We start from the raw sequence: 24364 nt of genomic DNA, 5'->3' as shown, positions 1-24364 counted from the left end.
TACAAGAAGGTGGCACCAAAAATATTTTTTTTAAAAGCCCTGCAAGGAATATTGGAATGTTAAAACTTTATGTTTATTTTCCAAAACTATCCCTTGAATTCAAAACAAAGAGTACAGAAAACCTGAAGATCCATGAAATATTTGCTCTAACTTAAATTTGCCCTTAAGTCAAGTAATACATTGATTTGGAAATATATTATACAGACTCCAAACCCACAAAGCAGATTTTAACTTTAAAAAAAAAAAAAAAAGTTTATGTGAGCACAGAGCAATGTTTGGACAATAAACTATTTTTCACAAATAGCCTTAAAATACAAATAACTTTTCCACTTCTCTTATCTGCACCTACCCTTTGGGAGCCCAAAGATGAATTTGGTTTCCTTACCTAATTATGTCCTAATTCTTAATTCTGCAAACACTTATGCATACACTCAATTTACTCAGCTGAGTAAAATTAAACTGTATATAAGAGTTTGCTGGGTGGAAGCAATAATCACTAAAGAAACCAAATTCAGTTTCAAGCTTCCAGTGGGTAGCTGTAAATAAGAGAAGAGAAAACTGACTTGCTATTTAAATATTTGAAGACAGTTGAACTGTTCGGATGAGTAGGGATAAATATGGGTATAAGTGTCTGTAGGATCTTGGCCTATGTTAAAAGAGAAAAAACATAGTTTGTTATTGTAGGGTTGCAAGTAAATTATAATCTGTTGATACTGAGAGAATAAGAAAAAAAGTTTTGTAGAATTTAAAGCAGGACTTTCATGAACCTTGCAGATATAAAAAGCAGATTAAAATTTGATCCTCACCTCTACAATGTTCCTTGGACAGTTTTAAGTTACTGTACTTGAAAAAAGCAAATTTTCAGTGCAATTTATGAAGAATGCAAAAAACACTAGCAACTTTGTATAATTAACATGTGGGGAAATGCAGACATTTTCATGCTCGGGTACGTATTTGCAAGGTCATGCCCTGTACATAATTGTAAAGTAATTACCAAACAAGTGTTTGAAGTAACAGGAGAAACAGGAACGACAGGAAAGGCAACAGGAAAAATGCTGAACCTAGCCCACATTTTTAAAAAAAGTCATTGTGAGAATATTTAATTGTAAATAGTACTATGTCTTATACAGGGCAGCTCACAAAAAGTTTAATATCTTTAAGGTGATTGTGACCCACAAGCCCTTCAAGGCCAAGAGGCAGAGAGCTCACACATAGTGTAACTTACATCAGGCCTGACAAACTCATTGCCCCAGCACATTGTTGCCATAATATAATGGTTCCCAAACTTTAACAACCCGCGAACCTCTTTCACTAAAATGTCAAGTCTTGTGAACCCCCTCCTAAAAATGAATATTTGCAGGGATTTTCTCCCTTACCTCAGCATAAATTATAAAAGCAGTGATCTTAGAAATATAAAATTTGTTTTTAGGACATGCTTATTACATTCACTATTTATTAATTTTTATTTATCATTACAGTATTTTTATTACATTATGAAAATGGCAACACTCTTCCAAGATCTCACTTTTGTAGCTTGTATGACTTTTGATTAAGCCTGTTATAAGACAAGGCTCCTATCAGAGGCACCAGTAGAAAAAAGGGGTGCGGGGTCAAAGCCCCCGCGCACCCTGGGGGGGGGGGTGGGGGGGCACTGCTGGAGAAAAAGGGGAGGGATCCGGTGGGAGGGGGTGTGGCGGCGACACAAGGGCAGCACGTGACCCTCATCGCCCCCCCATACTGGCACTGTTGGATCATATTAAAGAAGTTCTGTATTAAAATCACAAATGAGTTTGATTCCCCATAGTTTAAATTCCAGGGTATTACTAATTAAGAGGTTTCTTGCTTTTTGGTACTGTTTCTCTCCCTCTATGTGTGAAACTTGCAAGCTGCTAATTGCGTTAGTACATTCTAAGACAGAGTCTGTTCTCAAAGCAATTCACAGAGAGAGAGACTCAAAGCAATACTCTGTAAAAACAGAAACAGCACCCAGAGACTCCCCGCCCTTTTGTTGTATTAACAACTGTGATTAAAATAGAGATAGAGGATGTATGTGGATGGATGCTTGGTGTGGATAATAACTGAATGATCAGGGAGGTGCCAGCCTCAGAATCCAGTGTCCATCGGCTGAAGAAGGCGTCAAGTGGAAATAACCAGAGAACCCCCGGAGGGCAGACTGGAATCCACCCAACAGCCTCAAGAATGGGAGAACCAAAGAACAAGATAACATCTAGCAGCACAGAGCCGTCAGGAATGTGCTATCTGCATTATGAAGCAATTCCCATAGACTGGCATAGGAAGAAATTCCTATAAAAATGGACTCTAGACAGTGAGAACTTTGGGGGTCTGATTCTGAAAACCAACTTCCAGGAGCATCAGATGAGCATCTGACAAGGCCCTGCTCCTTCCTCATGTCCAGGCCACCTGGCCAGTGGCTTGGCATGAGCAACTCTAAGGCTGGTAACTATGATAACAACCTCGCAGAACCTCTGTGTGTGTGTGTATGAATGAATGTATGAATAAATATGAGATTGAATGGAACGTTATAACTATAACTAACTGCTTACTATGATTCTTTCTGTATTCACAATAAATGTGGTATTTTGCCTTTTCCCCTTTAATAAGATCCTGCTGGTTTTTAATTTATTGGTATAACAGCACCTCTGGCTCCTATGTTTCATCAAGAAGTATCAGATGTGAAACAGCAGGAAGGTATTTAAGAAGCCAACTCAAAGAGTTCCTCCTACACAAGCATTCAGGTCTTGAGCAGTCCAGGCAAACAAACAAAGCTTAAATTTGTTCTTCATAATAATTTAAAAACAACACCAGCAGCCTATTTAGTTTTAAAAACAGCAAAAAAAAAAAATCCACCTCCCTTTCTATTTCATATAAGGAGTCTTGAAGTTTAAATCTCCTCAGTGTGATAGATATGCTTGCTTTGATCTGCTGAGCTCTTGGAAGTCCCCAAGGGCCTGCCGGCCCCGTACTGCCCGGGGTCCCTATGGACAGCTCAGTCCGCCATTAGGAAATTTTTCCCCAAGAACCCCCTGTAACATTTTGTGAACCCCAGTTTGGGAACCACTGATCTAGAGCCCTACCAAATTCATGGCCATGAAAAACGTGTCATGGACCGTGAAATCTGGTCTCCCGTGAAATCTGGTCTTTTGGGTGCTTTTACATTATACTACACAGATTTCATGGGGGAGACCAGAGTTTCTCAAATTGGGGGTCCTGACCAAAAAGGGACTTTCAGGGGGGGTCACAAGGTTATTTTAGGGGGGCCACAGTATTGCCACCTTTAGTTCTGCGCTGCCTTCAGAGCTGGGTGTCCGGAGAGTGGCAGCTGATGGATGGAGAGCGGAGGCTGTTGGCTGGGCACCCAGCTCTGAAGGCGGCACCACACCAGCAGCAGCACAAAAGTAAGGGTGGCAATACCATACCATGCCACCCTTACTTCTGCATTGCTGCCTTCAACGCTGGGCAGTTGGAGAGTGGCAGCAGCTGACTGAAGGCCCAGCTCTGCAGGCGGCAATGCAGAAGTAAGGGTGGCAACACCATACCATGCCATTCTTACTTCTGCGCTGCTGCTGGCAGTGGTTCTGCCTTCAGAGCTGGGCTCCTGGTCAGCAGATGCCGCTCTCCAGCTGCCCAGCTCTGAAGGCAGCACCACTGCCAGCAGCAGCAGCGCAGAAGTAAAGGTAGCAGCATCCCCACAATAATCTTTGCGACCCCCCCCCACAACTCCTTTTTGGGTCAGGTCCCCTACAATTACAACACCATGAAATTTCAGATTTAAATAGCTGAAATCATGAAATTTACAATTTTTAAAATCCTATGACTGTGAAATTGACCAAAATGGACTGTGAATTTGGTATGGCCATATATATATATCTCAAAGGTGCACTGCGTGTACTGGTGACACACTAGTCCTGAAAGCCATTGTGTGATATATGTACAGATTATATACTCTCTCTCTACACATATATATTGCAATATATATAATTATATATGTCTGACCAACTTGGTTACAGGCAGAGGACAATGGATGTACATTTACATATAATGTAAACAAAGCCATCAAGCTAAATGAGCAAGGGAGAAGACCACTGAACCATCACAGCATGGGACAGAATCTGCACCCCAGGAAGCCTTCCTGGTTCTTGAGGCAGAGACAATGGACTCTGAGTAATAAAAGGGGAGCAAAAAGATATTTTAGTTACCCATCACTTAGGGGACAGCACCTTGTGAGCATGTGAAAGTTGCATTCTCTTAGCCTGGGGAGATGCTGACAACTTGATGTAAGAAAACCGCTTAGGCAAAGATCGCTAAGATTAAGTTTTAGTCACAAGAAAATGTGTTGTTTTATTTGCAACCATATCTATCTCTTTTTCTCTTGTTTATTGTCAGTAAAATCTCTCTTCTTTGTTAATAAACTTATTCTTGTTTTATTACAAAACTATCTCAGTACGGTGTATGAAAGTGAAGGGTGAGTTTTCAGCTAACCTACAGTCTGATGTGTGCACTCTCTCTTTGGAGACACCAAACAATTTCTGAGACTGTCCAGTCAGAGGGACTGGACACTGCAGGGAGATGTCTCCGGAGAAGTCAGGAACTGGGCTTCACTGATTGCTTCCTGAAAGTTTACACTGGTAGAGTTTTGATGAGTTTGTTGGAAAGACAGACAGGCTGGTGTGTCAGGAAACTGACAAACAGCTTAGCAGTGGCAAAGCTCTCACTCTTGCTAAGGCAGAGGTGTAACACAGTTGCTCAGAGTTCTGGGTGTCCTGAGCAAGACATCATAGTGATCACTGATATAGAATTGTTGGGTCCCATTTCCTTCGAAGTTCGCTATCTCCACGGAACTATATTTCATAAAACTACCACTTCTAAAAGATCTTACCTCCTACCCAGGTGCAATCTTACTTATACTAAACTCAAGAAAGAGCAGAGTGGCATATGCCTACGTACAACTTAATGTACATGTGCTACCTTTCTGAGGGGTCTGAAATCTATCGGCCACAGAAACAGAAGTTCCAGAGTCACTCGCAAATCTGGATCTTGCATGTGAATGCAACACCAAAACTAGCACTATGGGCTGGACAGCTTTTAGGTTTTTTTACACTTGACTGCTGATGCACACTATATTAACTCTCAGTAACTACTGTCTATTGAAACAAACTAGAAAAACATTACAGTAAATGGAAAACAACACATATTCCTTCCCATCAGTACAAAAAACCATGAGACAGCGTCCTTAAACAGGAAGGCAAAAACAAAATGACAGAGTGCTGTAAAAATTCAGAAATATACATCAAACTTAAATATCATATTTTGCAGACATTTAGAAAAGCTTTACTCTCCAATACAGTGATAACACAACAAAAGGCTTACCAGGGGAGGGCAAACTATGGCCAGCAGGCTGGATCCAGCCAGTCAGGTTTTTCAATCCGGCCCATGGGATTGCCAGCCCCTTGGCACAGCGGGGCTAAGGCCGGCACTACATCCCTGCAGCCCCTGGGGAGGTGAAGGGGGGGGGGGGCGCGCAGAGGGCTCCGTGCGCTGCCCTCGCCTGGAGGCACTGCCCCCCGCAGCTCCCATTGGCCAGGAATGGGGAACCGAGGCCCATGGGAGCTTCAGAGGTGGTACCCACAAGCAAGGGCAGCGTGCAGCAGATCTGCCTGCCCCACTCCACCCTCAGGAGCCATTGCCGGACATTCTGGCCACTTCTGGAAGCAGCGTGGGGCCAAGGCAGGCAGGAAGCCTGCCTTAGCCCCGCGCGCCACTGCCACCCCGGAGCCGCTCGAGGTAAGCGGCACCAGGCCAGAGCCTGCACCCTGAACACCTCCTGCACCCCAACCCCCTGCCTTGAGCCCCCTCCCGCACTCCGTACCCCCCCTGCACTCCAACCCCCTGCCACACCCCTCCTACACCCCACACCGCTTGTCTTTAGCCCCTTCCTGCACACCGCACCCCCTCCCACACGCCACATTCCCTCCCACACCCCAACCCCCTGCCCCAGCCCTACATTCAGGGCCCTACATACAATTTCCCCACCTAGATGTGGCCCTCGGGCCAAAAGTTTGCCCACCCCTGGTTTAGACTGATTAGTTAATTTGCATGTCAACAGACAAAAGGTCCTGCCTCACTCAATACACCAATGCTACTTGCTTTGTGGCTTTAAGATGGAACAGGTAGTTAATACATGTTACGTTTTTATTTTCTTTTAAAGTACTTTCAAACCATGTGTATGCACTTTTCTACATACTCCACATTTTTCAGCCCTGCCCCCATCCAAGAAAACTGGTTCCACCTGTCCACCCAGTGGAGATGTTTTCACTTGCCCTTTCATGATAACACAAGCCACATCTTGGAGCTTGTTCTGCGTCAGCCATCAAGGTTATTGTCTTCATTTGAGTGACAGGCCTCTCAACTTTCCACCCCGCATTTACTCTAGAGGTGTGTTACTGTTCAAGGATAATAAGTGTGTTACTGTATGAAAATGGTAGGTTTGTTCACCCACATGAAAAATACCACATGAAAGGGTATTTTTTATCCAAGTGCAGGGGGCAGATGGAGGATTATTTAACAGATAGGCAGCAGGGCCAACGCGGTATTTACCAGGTGAGGGTGGAAATGACAGGTGAGGAGTATTTATCATATGAAGATGAAGGGGCAGGGAACCAATCATTCAGTGTAGGTGTGAAATAGATACTGTATGAAAGGAAAGTGACAGGGGGCATGACCACAGTGCATGCAAGAGTAGGTAGTTAGGGGGTATTTACTGTATGAAACTGTGTGCTGGCAGGAGGGCCAAGGGGGTATTTAACCCAGATGCTGAAGTCTTTACAGCATGAAGCTCAGGCACAGGGGGCAACTACACTGGTGGTGGGCTATGTGTCTATGTTGTTCCCGTGGGTATACAGTGGAAGGTATTTACCCCTGTGGGGGGTATTTACCAAATGAGGAAGGAAAGGGGACGGTTATTTATAAATGAAGGGGTTTATCAAGGGACCGCTACTGGACTGAGGCAAGGAATTTTCACTTAGGTGGGCAGTGGCGGGGGGCCGGGGGTATTTGCCGGATGAAGACGAACACTGGAGGGGGGTCTTTACCAGATGAAGGCGGGAGGAAGTCAGGCCGGCAATGGGGTGGTATTTACCGGAGAGAGGGAGGGAGGAAGGAAGGGCGGCAGGGGGGTATTTACCAACTGAAGGTGGGCAGTGGGGGCGTATTTACTGGATGAAGGCGGGAGGAAGGAAGGCAGGCAGGCTCGCAATAGGGCGGTATTTACTGCTGGGAGGGAGAAAGGAAGGATGGGCAGTGGGGGGGTATTTACCAAGTGAAGGCGGAAGGAAGGCAGGCAGGCTGGCAATGGGGCGGTATTTACCGGAGGGAGGAAGGGCGGAAGGCAGGCTGGCAATGGGGCGGTATTTACCGGAGGGAGGAAGGGCGGAAGGTAGGCAGGCAATGGGGCGGTATTTACCGGGGGGGGGCGGAAGGCAGGTAGGCAGGCAATGGGGCGGTATTTACCGGGGGGCGGAAGGCAGGCAGGCTGGCAATGGGGCGGTATTTACCGGAGGGAGGAAGGGCGGAAGGTAGGCAGGCAATGGGGCGGTATTTACCGGGGGGGGGGGGCGGAAGGCAGGCAGGCTGGCAATGGGGCGGTATTTACCGGGGGGGGAGGCAGGCTGGCAATGGGGCGGTATTTACCGGGGGGGGAGGCAGGCTGGCAATGGGGCGGTATTTACCGGGGGGGGGAGGCAGGCTGGCAATGGAGGGCGGGGGGGTATTTACCGGATGAAGGTGGTCTTGCCCGTGCTGTACTGCCCCACCAGCAGCACCATGGGCTTGTTGTCGAAGTCGGCCTCCTCCAGCGCGGGCGAGTGGAAGTCCTGGAAGCGGTAATAGTCCTCGAGCGGCTGCAGCCGCCGCATGTACAGCTGCTTCAGCCCCCCGGTCACCGTCTGCACCGGGTCGCCGGCCCGCTCGCCCCCGCCCGCCTGCTTCCCCATCCAGCTGAACATCCCGACCCCGCAGCGCCGCCCAGACTGACTGACTGACTGACTGGCGGCCGGCAGCGCCCCACCGGCCCGGCCCCTCCCCTCTGGGCCCGGCCCGAGCACCGCCCCCCGGGACTGGGAGCCTGCCCGGCCCGGCCCAACCCTCTCGCCCCGCACCGCTGGGAAAAGCCGGAATGACCCTCGGCCTGGGGATTTGGGGCGCCAGGTCCCCAGAGTGTCCCGTCAACGCCGATCAAGTGGAGTCACCGCTGCCCCATCCCCGCACGTTCCCAGAGCACGAAGCCACACGGAGCCCCAGAGCCGGCACCGGCGTCCCCTGGTGCCCGCGCCCTGCTGAGTCCCGCCGCTAAGGACTTCCCCCGTCTATACTCCGCTACTGTGCCAAAAAATTGTGGGCCTGGACTGTCTCCCGGCACGTAGCCGCCGCAGACATTGAGATCTGGCACCTGAACCCTGCCAGACCCATCAGATTTAGGGCCTTAGTCCCAAATTCTGTGGCATGAATGGACAAATCTAGCCGATCCTACTGGGGGAAAAAAAGTCCTAGACCCCAATGCATCCTTGCAGGAGATCTACAAAAATCCACAACCAGCACCTGGATCCACATGGATCTCGCAAATTGCGGCCCAAGCTCCAAATTATGCAACCTGAATAGAAAACAAACATAGCCCCTCCTACTTCACTGGAATAATCTGGATTCTGATGCACTTTAGCCCAATAATACTATAAAAACTTGTATCTGGTCCCCAGAGCATGATTGATTTTGGTAATTCTTTATCCTCATTTCCCCCAATTCTACTGTCTGAATAGAGAAAAACTGCACCAGCTTTTAGCCCAACACTGTTGAAACTGGCAGAGCAACACCACAAAACAGTCAGCACCCTCATCCTCATTTCTTCATACCAAACTTCTACCAGTTAAATAGAGAAGAAGGGCAGCTGGCTCTACTTGTAAAAATCCAGACCCCTGTGTATCTCTCCTCAATAGCAGGGTAAAGACACACACACATCCACCACCTAGAAATTGCTAGCTCCTATCAGTTTTTGATCCCAAATAAACTACACATGTTGCCACTCCTACTTGACCAGAAAAACTTCAGACTTCAGCACAATCCAATGCAAAAGCAACACAGATCTGGTACCTGGGTCTCACCAGATCCATCAAAGTTGTGGTCACAAACGATGTGTTCCTCCTATTCCACTATAAAAATCTGGTCCCTGGTATCCAGCTATGGACCTGGACCAGCAAAGTTTTGTCCATTTTTCCTCTTAAATTCCCAAAAGTTTATCTTCTAGATACAGCAGATATAGCCATCCATTATCATCTGAGAAGTCTGTACCTAATGTAATGTGTTTCACTGAAGCCAAGCTAGCCCAGACTGAGCATCTTCTTCCTTTCTAGAGACAGCTAAATTTCATACCGTATTAACATTGACATTTTTCAGTGGAACTGGTATAATAGATGTAGGTGATCACATTATATGTGTAGTTTAAAGTGATCATTTCTTATTATTTATCCCTTTTACCTGATAACTCTCTGTCCAATGCACTGAGATTTTCAAAGCAACCTATACGATTTAGACACATTCCATTAATTTTAAAATATATTTTAATGGAAGATGTGTGCCTAAATTCCCTAATTGCTTTTAAAAATCTCAATGCATTGAACAGAGACTTATCAGCTAAAAGGAATAAATAAATAAATAGGCTTGCTGCCTATCTAGAATATAAAACTTTGGGGTGGATGCAGGTGAATGGGCAAGACCTTGCTGAAGCTAAGTCCATATTTGGCTTTAGAGGGCATGTCCTCCATGGTGAAGGCTGATACAAAGTCATTAAACTTCTCTGCAACATCCTTCTCCTCCTTAATTACTGCTTGATAGTCCAACATAGCTACAAACAAGATTTGGTGGGTATTTACTTTTCAACATCCCTGTTAGACCTCCTACTTTCCATCTTGCTTATTGAATACCACATTTTATGCACTAATTTTTTGGCTTCAGTAGGACTGGATTCCCTCTCCTCTCCCTTCCCCTCAAAGAATAGCTGTTGGGCTCAAATAACTTCTTGTATTTTAACCATTCTGGTTTTGGTTGCATTTCTGCTTCATGTTTTGTTTAAGCCTATGCAAGCCATTTGTAACTCTGTTGTGGTGTATTTAAGAAACCTCCATGCTGAGTCTAAGTATTTTAAAGTCCTTCACTTTTGCTTTAGGGTCTTTTTGATTGGCTTCCTCATTTTTTTGGAAATACCATTTCTTAAGTTTTGTTTCCCCTTTCTTAAGTTTGGTTTCATGTTTCTTATTTCTGATGACTGCTCATCAAAGGTGTTGAACGTCAACATATTGAAGTCACTATTACTTCTTCCAGCCGACATCTGTGTATTACTTGAGAACTCACTAGATAGCAGCTATAAAAATAACGTTATGGTGCTTCTAAGTTGCAACAAACCAATAGAAGGCAACCTCTCACATACACACCACAGGGCCAATTCGCCGATACATTCAGGCTGCTTTGTGTTGTCTATCAGTGGACCCAACCATAGGAAGATTCCTTCTGCAGAGGGCGTGCGCCTGCACATAATCCTGGCAAAGTTAGTGATATTACATGTGGGAGAAAGGGTCTGCAGAATCATGCTTTATGTTACTGAAGTCCGGGATAGTCACATCTTTTAACCATGCACTGTATCAGCACATTTTTACATAGTTCTGAGTTTTCTTACTCATGTATGATACCTCTGTGTGTAGCCTTCAAGAGGTTCCATTTTTATGTCTATTAAACTTCATTAACATGCTCCTTAGTTAAGGTTGCAACTGATTTCCAGTATAAAGCTTTATTTTGTTACCCCCTCTAAAATTCACAGAGTCCCTGAGAGGGAAACTATTACTTGGTGTCTCATAAAAAATGTTACTCAGGGAGTTGCACAAGATGTGGGAAAGGAGCTTATCACTCCCTGTAAGCCCTTCATGGGGTCTAAAAAGCAGCAGGAAGGTTAGGGAAGTGGTTCTTCTCTTGGTTCTGCTCATCAAGCTTCCTGCCTAGCCACATTTCCCATCCCCCTTTCCTGCACTCAGTAGAATTCTAGTCCTTCCGGCACTATGAAGCCAAAAGGAAGAGTGACACAGTTATCCCCTCCTTGGGTGAGAGCCCTGATTCTGAGGACCAACATAATTTGCAGACGACAGACTTCCTTTTTGCAGACCATGGGAAGTCTGTAGCATCAGGACTTCCCTTCACAGAATGTTGGGTTAGCACTGGGGTGAGCAAGCAGACCAAGGAACCATTCCCCACTCACCACTGAACCTCCTAAAGTCTGCTGAATTGGGCTTCCTCTCTTGTAGGACTGGTAGGGTTTGTAGGAACAGGGAGCCTTTGCAACAGAATTTAGGACTGTTTTTAAAAATAATTAAGGATGTTCCCACACCCGAAAAGTTTGTTAAATTAAAATCAAGTTTGTAGGCACAATAACAGACTTAAAAACTAAACCTCTGCTATGTTTCTACAAAATTAATTTCTCCTTAGGAAATGTGTGTGTGTGGGATTGTCTTACTCGAGATGAACCTAAACTGGAATCCCAAATTCAAACTGTCTAAAACACTAGGAAAGTTCACATTCAGTTCCAATGCTGAACTCTGGTGCTTGCATCATCTCTACGCCAGACCCTTTGCTGGTTGTGAATACAGAATCAATCATTTGCATTAATAGTTCTGCTAATAGAAGAGGACGTTGTTTTTTTAAAAAATCTCATTTTTACCACTCAGAATCCAAAACCACATTTTATTATGCAAAATTTTACTTCATATTTATATATATTTGTATAGAAAGCTTAGTATGTTAATTATTTTATTTAAAAATTGATTTTGTTCTCTTTAAAAGTTCTGGACTGGCAGTCCTGGTCGTGGAAGTCCTCTCTTAATTGACAGAATAGATACAACACAAACAATGACAATGCAAGCTACTTCATATTTCCTTGCCAGTCTTTCCAAGTCAAGGTTGAGGCAGATCACTTCTAGAAGTGACAGCATAGTTCAGCCTCAGCATCAATTCAGTACTTGGCCACACTGCTGAGAGTGTTAACAAGGGAAGCACATAAACATAAAGAGGAAAGCTCTTCCATAATTTATTCATTCCCATTTCTGACAGGGAGATACTAGTTTTTCCTATTATAGATTGAATGCCATTTTTAGCATTCTTTGGATTTCCATCACTTTCTGTTTCCGTTCCTTTTTTCTTCAGTAATATCAACAGATGGATATTTTTCATATTCCATAATGCTGGACAATCAGTAGAATGCTGGGATCCTCCCCAATGATGGGAGAGAAAGATATATCATCACAGAGGAGTATGAGGTTTGAGACTATTTCTATGTTGTTTTTTCCGTTCCACAGCTATACGCAAGGCCTGAAGAATCAAGTCTTTATTATTCTGGACATTGTAGTAACTCAGTTTTGCCAGCTTGTCAAAATCTTCCTCTGAATAGCGCAGATTATTTATATTATATGAACCATTGATATCGGCAACATCAATTTCACCTTCTGCCATCTCTGAGGGACTACGTTTCACACCTAGAGGAAAATAGCAATTAGGTTTATTATTGAGACATGATTATAGTCCTAGGCTTTATCAGCCATGTGCACACAATCAGTCACAGACCAGAGATTTCTCTCCAGTGAGATTTTCTTACTGTGAGGATGTTTTATGAGTACATTTAGCTTACTTCACTACAGTGCTGCCTCGATCACCACTCTCAGGACTGGTGGAAATTAGATGCCTAGTGCATCATTCTCTGAGCACCTCCTACAGGCCAGCACATGGGGAGACATTCATAGTGATCTTAGAAAAAGTTAAGGAGTACTTGTGGCACCTTAGAGACTAACCAATTTATTTGAGCATAAGCTTTCGTGAGCTACAGCTCACTTCATCGGATGCATACTGTGGAAACTGCAGCAGACATTATATACACAGAGACCATGAAACAATACCTCCTCCCACCCCACTCTCCTGCTGGTAATAGCTTATCTAAAGCGATCACTCTCCTTACAATGTGTATATGATAATCAAGTTGGGCCATTTCCAGCACAAATCCAGGTTTTCTCACCCTCCGCCCCCCCCCCCCCCCCACAAACTCACTCTCCTGCTGGTAATAACCCATCCAAAGTGACCACTCTCCCTACAATGTGTATGATAATCAAGGTGGGCCACTTCCAGCACAAATCCAGGTTCTCTCACACACACACCCCGCAAAAACTCACTCTCCTGCTGGTAATAGCTCATCCAAAGTGACCACTGGTTTAACTTGGATTTGAACTTGGAGAGTGGTCAGTTTAGATGAACTATTACCAGCAGGAGAGTGAGTTTGTGTGTGTATGGGGGTGGGGGGGATGTGAGAAAACCTGGATTTGTGCAGGAAATAGCCCGACTTGATTATGTAAAGAGTTGTCACTTTGGATGGGCAAGCACCAGCAGGAGAGTGAATTTGTGTGGGGGGGTGGAGGGTGAGAAAACCTGGATTTGTGCTGGAAATGGCCCAACCTGATGATCACTTTAGATAAGCTATTACCAGCAGGACAGTGGGGTGGGAGGAGGTATTGTTTCATATTCTCTGTGTATATATAAAGTCTGCTGCAGTTTCCACGGTATGCATCCGATGAAGTGAGCTGTAGCTCACGAAAGCTCATGCTCAAATAAATTGGTTAGTCTCTAAGGTGCCACAAGTACTCCTTTTCTTTTTGCGAATACAGACTAACACGGCTGTTACTCAGAGGTGATTTTAATTTTTAATACAAAAATGATTCATAGATCAGTACAGCAGCCCCCACATTAATATCAAAATGAACAAATTCAATTTATTATTTGATGCCCTCAAATTTTCCATTTTCAATGTAGGGTAGATTTTTGTATGGATAACGAATAACTTGTATTGTAGAAGATGTCCTGGGGGAAGCAGGAGGTTTTAGAACTTGGGTAGGGAACAGCTGAGGCTTTTGACACCTATGAGGCGGTTTGAGATTGTGAGATAAGTACATTAGGTGGAAATGATCAGCAGTCAAGTAGTTAACAAGGTTGACATTTAAAACAGTCAATTTGAGGTTTCAGAGTCAAGAATGCAGTGAAGCAAACAGAAACTGTTCACACCCCTCAGAACTATTTTCTCAAGCTGTCATCGCTGGTCTCAGGCTCTGGGGCTATGAAATTGCAGTGTAGATGCCCGAGCCCAAACATCTATACTGCAATTTTATAGCCCAGCAACCTGAGCCCCGCGAGCCCAAGTCAGGTGGCATAGGCCAGCCACAGGTGTTTTGAAATGTAGACATACCTGGTACTATAGTGAGGAGTCTAAAAGCAAAGTCTTTTACAAGCATCCAGCCAATATAGGTTCATTATAATGAAATTAAAAGTGGAAATCCACAGAATGGATAAGCTCATCATGCTGGCTTTAATAAAGTGATTGGCTGCTGCTAACTTACCAGGTGCTTTGTAGTTTCTAAAGGTGTCATTCACAAGTGGGAAAAGCAGCACTACAGGTGTTTCTGGGCCTTCTTTGTCTCCAACTATGTAGCACTCCTTTGGACTTTTTGCTTCTTCTTCACCTGGCACAATTTTGGGGAAAGGGATTCCCTGCTCTGCGAAGTACTTAGAGGCTTTTATCAAAGGCTGGGTAACCACAGAAGGGAAAACAAAACATCAGAAGCTCATGACAAGACTAAGATTAATTTAAGAGATTGACTTCCGTAAGAGTGGAGTAAGTCTTGTGGAGTAAGTCACTAAGCAACACGAATACAGGTGGTAGCGTCTAGCCCACTGTGATCTATAGTTCCCACATCCCCCTTCCTGCCAGAGCTGTGACTGCATTTCAGGAGCTGGTGAAGTGATCCCTCTGTATAATTTGCACATCACTTTGAGTTTGTATACCACACTGGAATCCTTCAGACCATGAGGCATATATATGGTATATTATTATGTGGATGAGTTAAGATTTTTGTGACAAAAAAACTGCATGTTAAGAAACTAATTGTGCAGGATTTACTCATGTGGGTGGTGCTCACTCACATGTATACTCCCATTGAAGCTCATCACTGTAATGGTTACACAGTCAAGCCCTAAAAAGTCAACCACAGTATAACATTGCATCAAATGTAAGTTATCTTTTTGTAGTGAACTTCCTATTTTTTAAAGCAAGATTTTGAAAAAATAATGCATTTAAGCACTCCTTCAACCACACATACAGTTATTCAGATGGCAAGGCACCTTGGGTTCTTTGAATGTCTGATCAAACACTGGGATAAAAAAAAGCACCAAATGATTTTATTTGAAAGTCCAATCCCCATGATGAGATACACAAGTAATTGCATTTAGATATCTGGTGAAACATTCAAATGGTCTTTGCATGTATTTGAATGCAAAGGACCACAAGGATCAAACACTCAAATGGTTAGAGATGTATTTAACTGAATGTGCAGTTTCCCACACATAAAAATGTGTGTGAAAGCATATTTAAATCTGGAAGTGCACACCTTATGTACGTGGTGGCATGTGTAAGTTTCAAGTGATTATAACTTCATTATTTCTAAACTGAATTTCTTTTCAAAACTAGCCAAAGTACACCCTTCCCACCCACCCCCTCAAGAGTCAAGTTTAAAATCTTTCACATTGGGATAATCCCAAAGTGACCAGAATAATTTTTGCCATATGTTAACATACCTATAATATGTGTTGAACAAGTGAGAGAAAATTTTGCCCAATCCAGAAACTTGCACACCATCTCTACTATAAGTACTAAGGTGCCTAGTCACCCAGTGGAACCCACAAACCCTCAGTTTGGCACACAAGTTTCCTGTACAATGAATGGGGAGAAATAGGCACCTGAGAATGGGATCCACAAAAGCTAGTTGAGGGGCTACCTAAACAAGCCAATAGCGGAGGCTGATGAAAGGTTTTCTTTCCTAAGCCCTGGCTCTCTGAGGTTTATGCATCTAAGTCCAGGCTGGAGCGAGGAACCTCTCTCTACTTGGGATCCAAAGCTGTGAACCCTCTCCTGGAGTCAGGCGACTAAGCCAGTCCTTGCCAGAAAGGCAGGAACACATGCCTAACTCCTAGTGAAAATGCTGGGAGGAAGAGAAGCAGCAGCCTCTCTTCTAACTTTTAGCCCAATGGTTAGGGCATTCATCCAGGATATGGGAGACCCCAGTTCAATTCCCCTCTCTGCCTAATGTAGAGAAGGGATTTGAAAATGGGTTTCCTACTGGGTTCAAGGATATAGGGGAGGCTGCCTCCCCCCCAACCCTCCAACCGAAGTTAAACATGCTTTGAGAATGCCTACCAGTTTGGGCCCTGCTGGTAATAGCTCACCTTACCTGATCACTCTCGTTACAGTGTGTATGGTAACACCCATTGTTTCATGTTCTCTGCATATATAAAATCTTCCCACTGTATTTTCCACTGCATGTATCCGATGAAGTGAGCTAAAGCTCACAAATGCTTATGCTCAAATAAATTTGTTAGTCTCTAAGGTGCCACAAGTCCTCCTTTTCTTATAGCAACCCATAGTTTCTCCTGGTTTGAGGATCCCACTGAGGCTTGGACATGAGATAGGTGTCCGGCTGTCTAGCTGAGGCAGCAGTGCACATACCCAGTGGCAGAAACTTAGGCTTCTAGGGGACTTTTACAGAAATAATGTAGGTGTTTTAGGTGCCTGCAGGGTTAGGTGGTGGCTGAGCAGGGGTTTTGAGGCTTGCCTTGGTGCCTACATTTTGGACTTAGGTGCCTAAAGTCAGAGTTAGACACCAGGGATCCTGGGTCCTTTTGTGGGTGTGGGCCTAGGTAGTGTTTTTTTATACAGAGCACACAGTCCAGTGATTCTGAAACAAGGATTCACACCACTGGCAGTACGAGTTTATTCCTGTTAGAAACAACTTTCTCTTTAAGTGTTTGGAAATAGAGAGTTAACAATTCTGGCAGCTGAAAGAGGGGATATTACTGAAGAAAAAGGCAAAAAGTCTGACCGCTATCTGTGATCCTGAACTGTAGTTGAAATGCAGGATGAGGTCCACTTTCCTCTCAGGCCTCATAAGCGGTGGGTAACTGGTTTCGAAGGCAAATGCAGTATCTAACAGAGCGAGGTGATCTGCCGCTCCTGTCAGCTGGTTGGGGTGACAGTCAAGCTCACAGTCTACCAAAAAAATATTTCTTGTCAAGAGTGTGCATCACTGCAAGGGTTTGTGTTCTACTACTCTGAGGACAATAAAGAGTTAGAGAGTGGAAAGAGAATTCAGCTCCCTTTCTGACCACAGACTCAGTTTTGTACAACAGTCTTTTTGTTCTTCATGTCTGGGTTTCCTCATTCCGCCGTTTGCATTATTGATCTGCAGCAACCACCCTTTTGGGCAGCATAAAGCAATTCTTTCTGTCTGCTTTCTACAGACAAAGGGGCTCTAGGTTGGTACACACAATACCAGAGTTCAATTCCCTGCTCTGCCACAGACTTCCTGTATGACCTTGGCCAGGTCACTTGGTCTATCTCTGTCTCAGTTCTTCATATGAAAAATGAGGATAATAGTACTTTCCTACTTCATTGGGATAAAGACTGGAAGGTGTCTAGATACTATGGTAATGAGGTCATGTAAGTACCAAAGATAGATATATATTCATATGTACATTTGGAGCAACTATACAGTTTTCTTTTTCCTTTCGCTGGTATCTGAAATATTACTGGTTTAAGAAGAATTCTCTGTATTTATAATGGGAAATACCGCCAGAGCCAGTAATATCTTACCTACCAGTAAAAAGGGCAAAAGACAACTTTTTAACTGCAACTACTGCATATACTGTATACTCACCCCCACACACACACCACTTGTGATAAATTTACTCCTGAGGGCATTCTGTGCCAAAAAATTAAAAATACTGCAAGTTTGATTTGCCAATAAATAAATGCAGAGGCTCCAGCATGGCAGTGGGGAGCACAAGCCACTGGCTGCACAAAGGTGGGAGATCACACTTCAGTTCCCCGACCCCTGGGACACGGACTTGGTGGTGAGGCTGCACCTGACCCTGACACAGCACAAGGCCTGGGCCTGCCCCAGAAACACCCTGGGGCCCTGCCCCTCTGCATCAGGTGCACCAGGTGTGGGGCAGGCAGACTCAACCAGGCAGGATCCAAGTGTGAAGGGGCTCAGTGTGGGGGGGATCCAGATTTGGGATGAAAGGGTCCTGTGGGAGACAATCTGGGTGCAGGCAGCTCAGTGGGGGCTGGGGGTCTATGTGTTGTGGGATCTGGATGGACAGAGGCTCATTGAGGGGGTTCCAGGTGCAGGAGCAATGGGACTCTGTAGGGGGGTTCTAGGTGAAAGTGATTGGGGCTCAGCAGAGGGGTCTGGGTGCAGCTAGTTGGGGGTCAGTAGCGTGGGTGTCTGGATGTGGGGGCTCAGGGTGGTGTGGGGAGGTGGGGCTCATCAGGGTGGGGGTTTGAATGCAGGGAGCTCAGTGGGGTGTGGTCTGGGGTGCAGTTTGGGTTCAGGGGGGCTCCAGATGCAGGGGTTGAGGTTCAGTGGGGTGGGGTTCAGATATGGAATTTTAGGGGGATTCTGGGTGTATGGGGTGAGGCCTGGCAGGGTGTCTGGGTATGCACGGGGGTTGGGAGGATGGGGGAGCAGCTCCCCATATAGTGGCCCCTCCCCGCACAGCTGAGGAGTGATGGGGGCAAGAAGCAGGGGAGGATGCTGAGCTTCCTGCAGCGGGGGAGGTTTCTGGGAATCGATCCGACACTGGCCCAGCCACTCCTTGCAGGGGAAGAGGAAGTCCCATCCTCTCCTGCCTCCAGAGACTAGCAGCTGATCCCAGCTCAGGGTAGGAGCCACTGGCTGGGTTGTCCCCAGCTCTGTGGTGATTTACCTCTCTACCAGCTGCTCTGGGTGCCTGAAATGATGTACCTGCACTGCTAGGGAGTGGTGTGTGACTGTTCTTGCAGCTTCCCTTTGCGTCCCTGTTAGAAAGCTATTTTTCTCCGGGGAAGCAAAGCAATCTGCGGGGGGCATGAATTCTGCACATGTACAGTGGTGCAGAATTCCCCCAGGAGTATAAATTGAAAAGCTATGTGACAAAGGAATTATCATGTACCTTTAACTGCCTTGTCTGCCCTCTGGCCACTAATCCATCCCCCTGGGACTTATTGTAACATTCCAAACCCCTGAGAAGCTTAAATCAACCTACAAAATAAATATTTTCTCCTCCTCTAAATGTGGATTTTCCCCAAAAATTATACTTGCCCAAGGCCCCAGGTGGGCAAGATTCAGTCATGCACCAAGAACAGCCTTTCTATATGTAAAACTGTTACAGGCTAAAAACAGGATCTTTATATCATTGGCAAGGGGAGATTCCCAGCAGGAAACTGCATTTGCTTCTAGCCCTGCAGGACTGCGACCTATCTTACTTAAAGTCATGATGTATTTAGGTATAGAAAGGTTTGAATGTCTTTTCTAGAGGCTTTTATGGCTTTCTCCAAGTCCTGCATAGTTAGACTCATGGTAACTAAGACCTCTGACATTTGAAACAGAGGGTGCAAAAAATAATCCAAATGCACTTTTGAAAGCATTCCTAGAGCAAATGTTCTGTAACATACATGGCATAGACAGAATATATGGTACTGGGTTGTGGTATAAAGGTTTGCTAGGCATTTGTTTGGGAGGCAGAGACTTCAGCCTCCTCAATGTCTTGACAATCCTTTGCACATTTGGGGCATATCTGGAATATAAACAACAAAATAATAGCCTGCATAACTTACTCATGACTTTGCCACTCATGGGTAATGGGTGTATCCAAACTTATACCCTTAAAGCCTTCATATCATATCATATACCATACCATACCACACCATGTATTACGACCTAGGATTTCTCACAAAGTAACAGAACCATTTGAGTCGCTTCATTCACTTCCACTAAGGTCCACAGATAGCCACACGAAATTCCAGACCCCAACCCAATCTTTAAAAATGCAGCTTCAAATAGGAAGTTATCACCATACCTTTCCATCTAGAAAACTCATTCTCCAAGTAGTTATTGTGCATCTGGCAACCCTTTAGAAAATTGTGGATTTCTGAAACTGCTGGCCGCAACATAAAAACATCTCGAAAAACAGTTGAAAGGCTATCTGGGGGGGAGACCACCCGAGTATTTAACTCGCTTGGCCTCGTAGGTAGAACAGTTTCTTCGTCTGCAGAAAAAATGATAAAAGTTTTGTATATGTGAATTCATTTTGGGGATAGTCCTCTATAATAATAAATTATTATAGGATGTTTGGCTTCATTTCAACTTCTTTCTCTCCTAACATCCAGGCTCTCCACAGAGCTAGTTGCTTATCTGTCTAACCTTTCCATAATCTGTCTCCTCTTCTCAGTCAGCACTACAAAAAGCCTTACCCATGCTATAGTTCTCTCTAACCTGGTATACTATAACTTTCTTCCCTCTGCCCCGACCTGATCCCAGCCAACATTTTGCACCTAAAATAATTTTCCTCTTCTGTATCCTTGCCATGTCCCCCTCTCACACACACATCCCTTTACTAACTTCCTAACTCTCCAACAAATTCAATATATAAATATATATATATATATACACACACACACAAGCTGCAGCTTACAAATGCAACAGAACAAAATGAATCATAGTAATATTTGCTGCAGTGCTCTTCTTTCTCCACTCAGTCTGTTGTAAGGATTTACTGTATTTCGCATTTTGGTCCCCATCCTAAAAGCCCTTACTCTTTAGTGTAGTGCTTTCTATTGACCTTAGTGGAATGATCCACAGTAACAAGCACTATATTATACAGTAGTAAAGGTTTGCAGAATTGGACTCTTGCTCATAAACTCCTTGGGGCAGGGACAAGATCTTATTTCTGGAAAGCATCATGCACATCTATGCTACCTTTTATTATCATTATTATTGTTGTTATAATGTATGTCTTACATCTCTGGGCACCCTAATGAATGATAAGTAAAACTATAAGGAAACATACCCAAATTAATTCCTGAGTGGGATCAAAAATAAAAACCACTTAAAAACAGCAAAAACTAACAGAGGAAACAAGAGTATGTTATACCTCACTCACAAGGAGGACACACATCTGGTGTTTGGCTAGATGGAGAATACAGAAGAATGGTGGGCCCTGGAAGGATAAGCCCCACCTCCCATACTTTCAAGAATATTTTTCTTATACAGTTTACCCTTCTCCTTCAAGACCCCATATCAGGGGCATCTCATTTGCATCCTTGGTAGATCTCATCAATTCTGCTTCTCAATCAATCAAAATGATTGCTGCACAGCAACACAAGACATGCCTTTCCACTTCATGCATTAGATAATAAATAAATTAGTAAAGTAATTACTTTTTCTTAGGGTTATTTTATTTAAAGCAAAAATGCAATGTAAAAATAACTAACCAATGTCAATAACTCTGTCTTGGGTCCATTTGTGCCAGAACTCTTCTGACTCAAAGGAGATATACCAGGCATCCATAAGGTTCAAGGAAAATACACTACTCCAGATCCCTGTGACATGAAAGAAATTTGACAGAGAATAAATTGTGACTTTAAAGCATTTTATTTAAAAATTGCCTTCCATCCTTACCAGTGAACTGTATTCAATTTCTTTCTGTTAGGAGAGTTCCATATAAAAAGGCAGCATCTCTCTCTCTCTGCATGCTCATATGTAGAGTAAATATAAAGAGCACCATCTACTGGCATAGGCTACATAATGTTTTTCATAAATTTGTAGGTTCACTATATTTGTTGTTGTCACACTGCAAATAGCTTCTTTATTAAAAAGATCATCAGACTTTTGCATTTTCTTTCAAGACGGGTTCTTGCAGACTCAAATTCTTGACTCAGTTGGACTGCACTTCGGCTGTAGATATGCAATCCAGGTTGGAAGCTTACTTTAAAAAAAAACAGTTCAGATTCCCAACTAATCACATACCTCCAGGAACTGGGCTTGAAGAAAAATACCAAATATTGCATGACTTGGGTGGAGCTGGGGAAGGGAAATCACATGAATTGGCAACAATGCAAATACTATATTTCCTGAAGATTTGAAATGTTGGCCAGTTTGGGGGGATTTGAATGAGGGCCAGGACTAGCTGGGTCCTAACAGTTGGGAGATTACATGTACACCAACCTGGAATTACAAAGAGCACTCCCAAGAGCATTCCAGCCAATCACTGAATGTAGTTAGGGGTCCCATGACCTACGTTAGTCAGCATCCACTCTTTCCTGGGTGTGGGCAGTGTAAAGGCAGCTTGGTGTCCCTGAAATCCTTTTCGAGTGGCTGTTGTGAAAGGTCCATACAGGCAAATAGTCACAACATTGCTAATTTAATAATAGGAACCTGAAACTCCCTTTACATAAATCCTTTTTAGTTACAGCAATCAGGGTGAGAAGCAGGAAGAGTAAGCCAGGGGCTCTTTTTCTATGGCTGTGTGCAGTGCTTATGCAAAAGGAAGGGAAGGAAATATTAGATTCTATTTACAATACAGAATTACCATATTGAGGCATCCGGTTACAACCCAGTTGTGCCCTCATAATATTATAACATAGTTTGATGAAGCTGTATAGACATTACTGTGCTGTAGCCCTATAACACCCTGAAAAAACACAGCCCTGACCGACATAAGTTTCCACTGACAGAAGCATTGGTGTGGACAGCGCTGTGTCAGAGGGAGAGCAACTCCCACCAACATAGCTACCGCCACTCATTGTGGGTGGTTTAATTATGTTGATGGGAGAGCTCTCTCCTGCTGGCATAGAGCGGCTACACGGGAGATCTTACAGCATTGGTACAGCTGTGCTGCTGTAAGCTCTCTAGTGCAGCCATAGCATGAGTTAGTTTCCAGACGTGAAGAAGAGCTCTGTGTAAGCTAGAAAGCTTCTCTCTCTCACCAACAGAAGTTGGTCCAATGAAAGATATTACCTCACGTACCTTGACTCTCTAATATCCTGGGACTGATACAGCTACAATAACACTACATATACATATGCGGTAGATGTTGTTATTACTTTACTATACATTTTAACTGAAATTCAAGTCTGTCTCAGTGACGGTAATATTGCTAACCAGCCATAAACTGGCAGCCTCTTCCTGCTTCCTTCTGCTTCATCCACTCCACATCTCTCTTTAAAACTCATCTGAAAAACTACATGCTGTTTTGTTTCTCTCTCATCTGTTTGTTCATTTCTCTGTTCTCTGATATTATTTATTAAATTGTATTCTTTACATTTGTAAAGAGTTTGGGGATACAGTACGTACAAAAGACTCCTTAGAACAGCTGTACTGCTTCAGAATATTAATACTGATATTATTAGGTTATGTTTCAATGTTACGTTGCTGAATCAATCAGCGCTAAAAGTCAGCAGTAGGACCATTCTATACCAGGGGCTGAATTTCTCATAGATTTGGGATCCAGAAGAGACTGGTACTTGAGCAAACTGAAAATTTTGTTGTTCAAATAAAGATGAAAAAGTATCTTTCAGATGCCTTGTGCATAACAGTATAATGAAATCAGATTAATCTAACTCACTTAATTACACTATATAGAGATTTTAAATCTGCAGGTCAGGACATGCTATTGGTTCAGATACATCACCTTATACAGTTTCTAGAAGGTGACACTGTACCAATTGCAGCAGCCATAAAACTCTGGCTTGCCAGTGACTGGCTTATGTTACATTACATTTTTCCAGGACAATAAATCACCTTCCAAGAAGCAGATCCGGGATTCTGGGAGCTTCTTCATCAGCCGACCCATGAAGAACTCACTTCCAAAATTCTCAGCGCGAATGAAGGCCCCATATTTAAGGAGTCCCACCTCGTAGGGAGTGAACTCCATCCATTCTAAAGAAGGAGTCAGAAGAAAAAGTGTTACTGCAGTAACCTGACTGCGGGTAAAGAAAAATATTGTTGTTATATGAATAAACTGAGTTATTAATGGAATAAGATTTTGGTTTCAGCTTCTTCATGACAAATTAGTTGCTGAACTAGCATATTTGCTAACTGGCCACTTTTATTCAATACAGATATAACAGTGATGAGCATGGAGAGTGAATTCTCTTCTCACACCCAACAGGTGTCTGGAAAGCTCATGAGATTTCTGGTACTTCCTGCTTCTGTGCTGGCCAGATAATCTTGTGAGAATAGCCTCTGTCATAATATTCTGCTTCTGATCCCAGGCCAAACCAGAAATACAGAGAGAGACAAATTTCATCGATAAGAAATATAAGCCCACTTTTGAGTGAATTGATTTAAGAAGGATTCTTGCATTAAATTAACCAGTTCTAACCCTAAGCTGAACCTGGTTAGAT

The 24364-nt window shown here is 43.9% G+C and overlaps 2 protein-coding genes and 1 long non-coding RNA gene across 4 annotated transcripts in view; 1 reads left to right on the top strand and 2 right to left on the bottom strand.

The window, feature by feature from the left end:
• Positions 1–8057, bottom strand: part of EHD4 (EH domain containing 4) — a 63802-nt gene extending 55745 nt beyond the window's left edge. The window contains exon 1 of one of the 2 annotated variants that reach the window (XM_048855661.2): positions 7792–8057. In XM_048855661.2, the coding sequence (XP_048711618.1) occupies positions 7792–8021 (230 nt within the window). In that variant the 5' untranslated portion in view covers positions 8022–8057. Of the gene's footprint in view, positions 1–5388; positions 5486–7791 lie in introns of those variants that run through there. The other variant, XM_075129687.1, reaches the window with a different exon arrangement.
• LOC142072540 (uncharacterized) lies at positions 5613–23999 on the top strand. Its single transcript, XR_012668965.1, has 2 exons — positions 5613–5802; positions 23747–23999. It is a non-coding gene; the product is annotated as an uncharacterized LOC142072540 (long non-coding RNA).
• Positions 11888–24364, bottom strand: part of LOC125639120 (cytosolic phospholipase A2 epsilon) — a 65094-nt gene continuing 52617 nt past the window's right edge. The window contains exons 16-21 of the mRNA XM_048855660.2: positions 23760–23897; positions 21452–21559; positions 20038–20226; positions 17019–17185; positions 14484–14670; positions 11888–12581 (exon numbers count right to left, since the gene is read on the bottom strand). Coding sequence (XP_048711617.2) covers positions 12349–12581; positions 14484–14670; positions 17019–17185; positions 20038–20226; positions 21452–21559; positions 23760–23897 — 1022 coding nt within the window. The 3' untranslated portion in view covers positions 11888–12348. The remainder of the gene's footprint in view (positions 12582–14483; positions 14671–17018; positions 17186–20037; positions 20227–21451; positions 21560–23759; positions 23898–24364) is intronic.

This window comes from Caretta caretta, chromosome 6 (assembly GCF_965140235.1).
Source record: "Caretta caretta isolate rCarCar2 chromosome 6, rCarCar1.hap1, whole genome shotgun sequence".
Lineage (NCBI taxonomy): Eukaryota > Metazoa > Chordata > Testudines > Cheloniidae > Caretta > Caretta caretta.
The sequence above is the reverse complement of the archived record's forward strand: the minus strand, read 5'-3'. Positions and strand labels throughout refer to the sequence as shown.